Source organism: Myotis brandtii, unplaced genomic scaffold, assembly GCF_000412655.1.
Source record: "Myotis brandtii unplaced genomic scaffold, ASM41265v1 scaffold64, whole genome shotgun sequence".
Lineage (NCBI taxonomy): Eukaryota > Metazoa > Chordata > Mammalia > Chiroptera > Vespertilionidae > Myotis > Myotis brandtii.
Genome location: NW_005370460.1, coordinates 3,502,441 through 3,504,931, shown reverse-complemented (window position 1 = coordinate 3,504,931; position 2,491 = coordinate 3,502,441). Strand labels below are relative to the sequence as shown.

Sequence of the window (2,491 nt, the reverse complement as noted above, 5' to 3'; positions counted from 1 at the left end):
CTCTCTAAAAATCAATTTTAAAACTATTTAAAAAATAGAAAACAATAAAAACCCAATGAATACTAGTTGATTTCCTTTCCTTTGCTTCAAATAGCAGTTGGTAACCTATAGGTTGAATTTTCTCAAAAATGTAAACACCATAGCCTGTTTATCCATCCATGTGCTGACTAATATTTTGGTGGTTTCCAGTTTGGGGCTTTTACAAATAGAACTGCTGTGACTCTTTTTTAAAAATATATTTTTACTAGAGGCCCGGTGCACAGATTCGGCCCGATCCCCTCAGGCCAGGCTGAGTGGCCCCACCGGTGCATGAATCCGTGCGCTGGGCCTCTAGTATGCATATAAGGTCTTTGGTTAATCTCTTCCCGCCCTTCCCCCTTCCCTCTTCCCTCTGAGATTCATCAGTTTGTTCCATGTTTCCATGCCTGTGTGTTGAGCATCTGCCCCCTGGTGGTCAGTACTCATCATTGCTACCAGTCGAATGGTTGCTTAGGCTTTTATACATATAGATTGATTTCAAAGAGGGAGGGAGAGGGAGAGAGAGATAGAAACATCAATGATGAGAGAGAATCATTGATCAGCTGCCTCCTGCACGCCCCCTACTGGGGATCAAGCCTGCACCCGGGCATGTGCCCTTGACCAGAATCGAGCCCAGGACCCTTCAGTCCACAGGCTGACACTCTATCCACTGAGCCAAACCGGCTACGGCTGCTGTGACTATTTATGTAAAGTCTTCCTATGGGCATATATTTCTTTTTGTCTTGGGTAGATACTGAGGAGCGGGTGGCTGGATCATACGGAGAATGTATGTCTAACTTTTTAAGAACCTGCCAAACTGTTCTCCCAGATGGCTGTGCCATTTTACACTCCCACCATCATCTATGAAAGATCCAAATTCAGGCCAAGTTCAGAACTGCAAGCTCAGACCTACTCCATCAGTTTCCTTTATAGATAAGGACACCGAAGCCCAGAGATGTTGAGTGACTTACTCAAAGCCACACAGCAAGCAGGTAGCAGAGACGCTGTGAATGCACAAGTAGTCTGTCTCTCTATTCAGCCTGACTCTGAAGCAGAGCCCTCGTCTCACCCACCACCATAACATCAAGTCTAGGGAAACGGCGTGTTCCTACATGCATCCGACCGATGTCACCAATTAAGGTAGGAATTAGATAAAAATGAGACCAAAGTTAGGGGGCAGGGGAAGGAAAATGAAACAATGGTTAAGTGAGAGAAAGAGCAAAACTCAGGCAGGCAGGCACACAGACACACCCCAAACCCTCAAACCTCCAGAGCTTCCTGCCTGTGACCCGAGGGGGTGTGAGCCTTGCTGTTGGCAGGTGCCTGCCTCTCAGAGGCCTAGTCCTCCACTTCCTGAGGAGGCCGCCCCAGCCGCCGGCACACACTCCCTTTGTCACTTGTCCCGCACGGCTGCCAGGTCCCTGCGTCCCAGCACATCCCGGACTGACGGACGGACAGCATGAAGTGGGAGGCGCTTGTCATCGCGGCCGTCCTGCAGGCCCAGTTCCCAGTGACAGGTAAGGCCGACACATCGAGAAAGTCTTTGTGACTGTGTGTGGGGGGCCACAGGGGCTGGCGAGGACCCGGCATCTCCTCCAAACCCTGTCCTTCCGAAAGCAATGGGCAGTGGAGCGGAGGGGTGTGTGTTGGCGGGGGGGGGCGGGATGGACCGGCGGAAGGAAGCAGGGAGCCCGGGCGCAGGCCCAGCGTCGAACAGAAGCTGGTGGGATCAGGAAGCACCAGCCAAGCCAGGCTTCGCGCTGCGACGTGGTTCTAGTTCCTGCGTCTTCGTTGACCCCTTGCTGGTTCGGTCCCTGTCCCTGTCCTGCTTCCTTAGCCAAACAGAGAGCATGTCCGTCGCCGGAGGCAGGGACGCTGTGGGCTGGCTCACGTGAGACACCTCGATGGTCCGGAGGAGGGACTGGCCTTCCGTGGGGCTCAGCTCTGCACCCCGCGGCCCGTGTGCCCCGTGACACACCCACCCGAGGCTCAGGGCTCACCCCGCGCGTTTATTGTAGCTTATCTGGATAGCTACTGTGCTTTACCAAATTTCTATGATTTAATCTTTTAAAACCATTTTTGCTTGTGTAGCTGGAAGCTAGTAAGGGTGCTCATCCAATTTTTGATTTTATCTTTCACTAGGGGCCTGGTGCACGAAATTCGTGCGCGGCGGGGGGTGTGTGTGTGTGTGTGTGTGTGTGTGTGTCCCCGTGTCCCCGTGTCCCCGTGTCCCCGTGTCCCCGGGCTCCGTGTATTTTTACCAGGAACGGGACCAGCTGTGTTTACACCGAGGGGACAGGGAAGGTTGTCCCAAACTCCCCTCCTTGCTGCAGCCTGGGCGGTGCGGGGTGGAGGCAGGGAGGCCTGGCACTTCCGGCCCTGCCCGGGGTTTCAAGGGCTGAGCGTGGCGGGTTTTCTGGGAGATAGCAGCCCTTCTCAGAAAGGCCTGGGTGGGCATGAGTCACATGGAGCT

The 2,491-nt window shown here is 53.6% G+C and overlaps 1 protein-coding gene across 1 annotated transcript in view; it reads left to right on the top strand.

Moving 5' to 3' along the window:
* Positions 1-1,389: 1,389 nt before the first annotated feature.
* The window catches only part of CD247 (CD247 molecule), an 81,509-nt gene continuing 80,407 nt past the window's right edge, over positions 1,390-2,491 (top strand). The window contains exon 1 of the mRNA XM_014528527.1: positions 1,390-1,535. Within this exon, the coding sequence (XP_014384013.1) occupies positions 1,478-1,535 (58 nt within the window). The 5' untranslated portion in view covers positions 1,390-1,477. The remainder of the gene's footprint in view (positions 1,536-2,491) is intronic.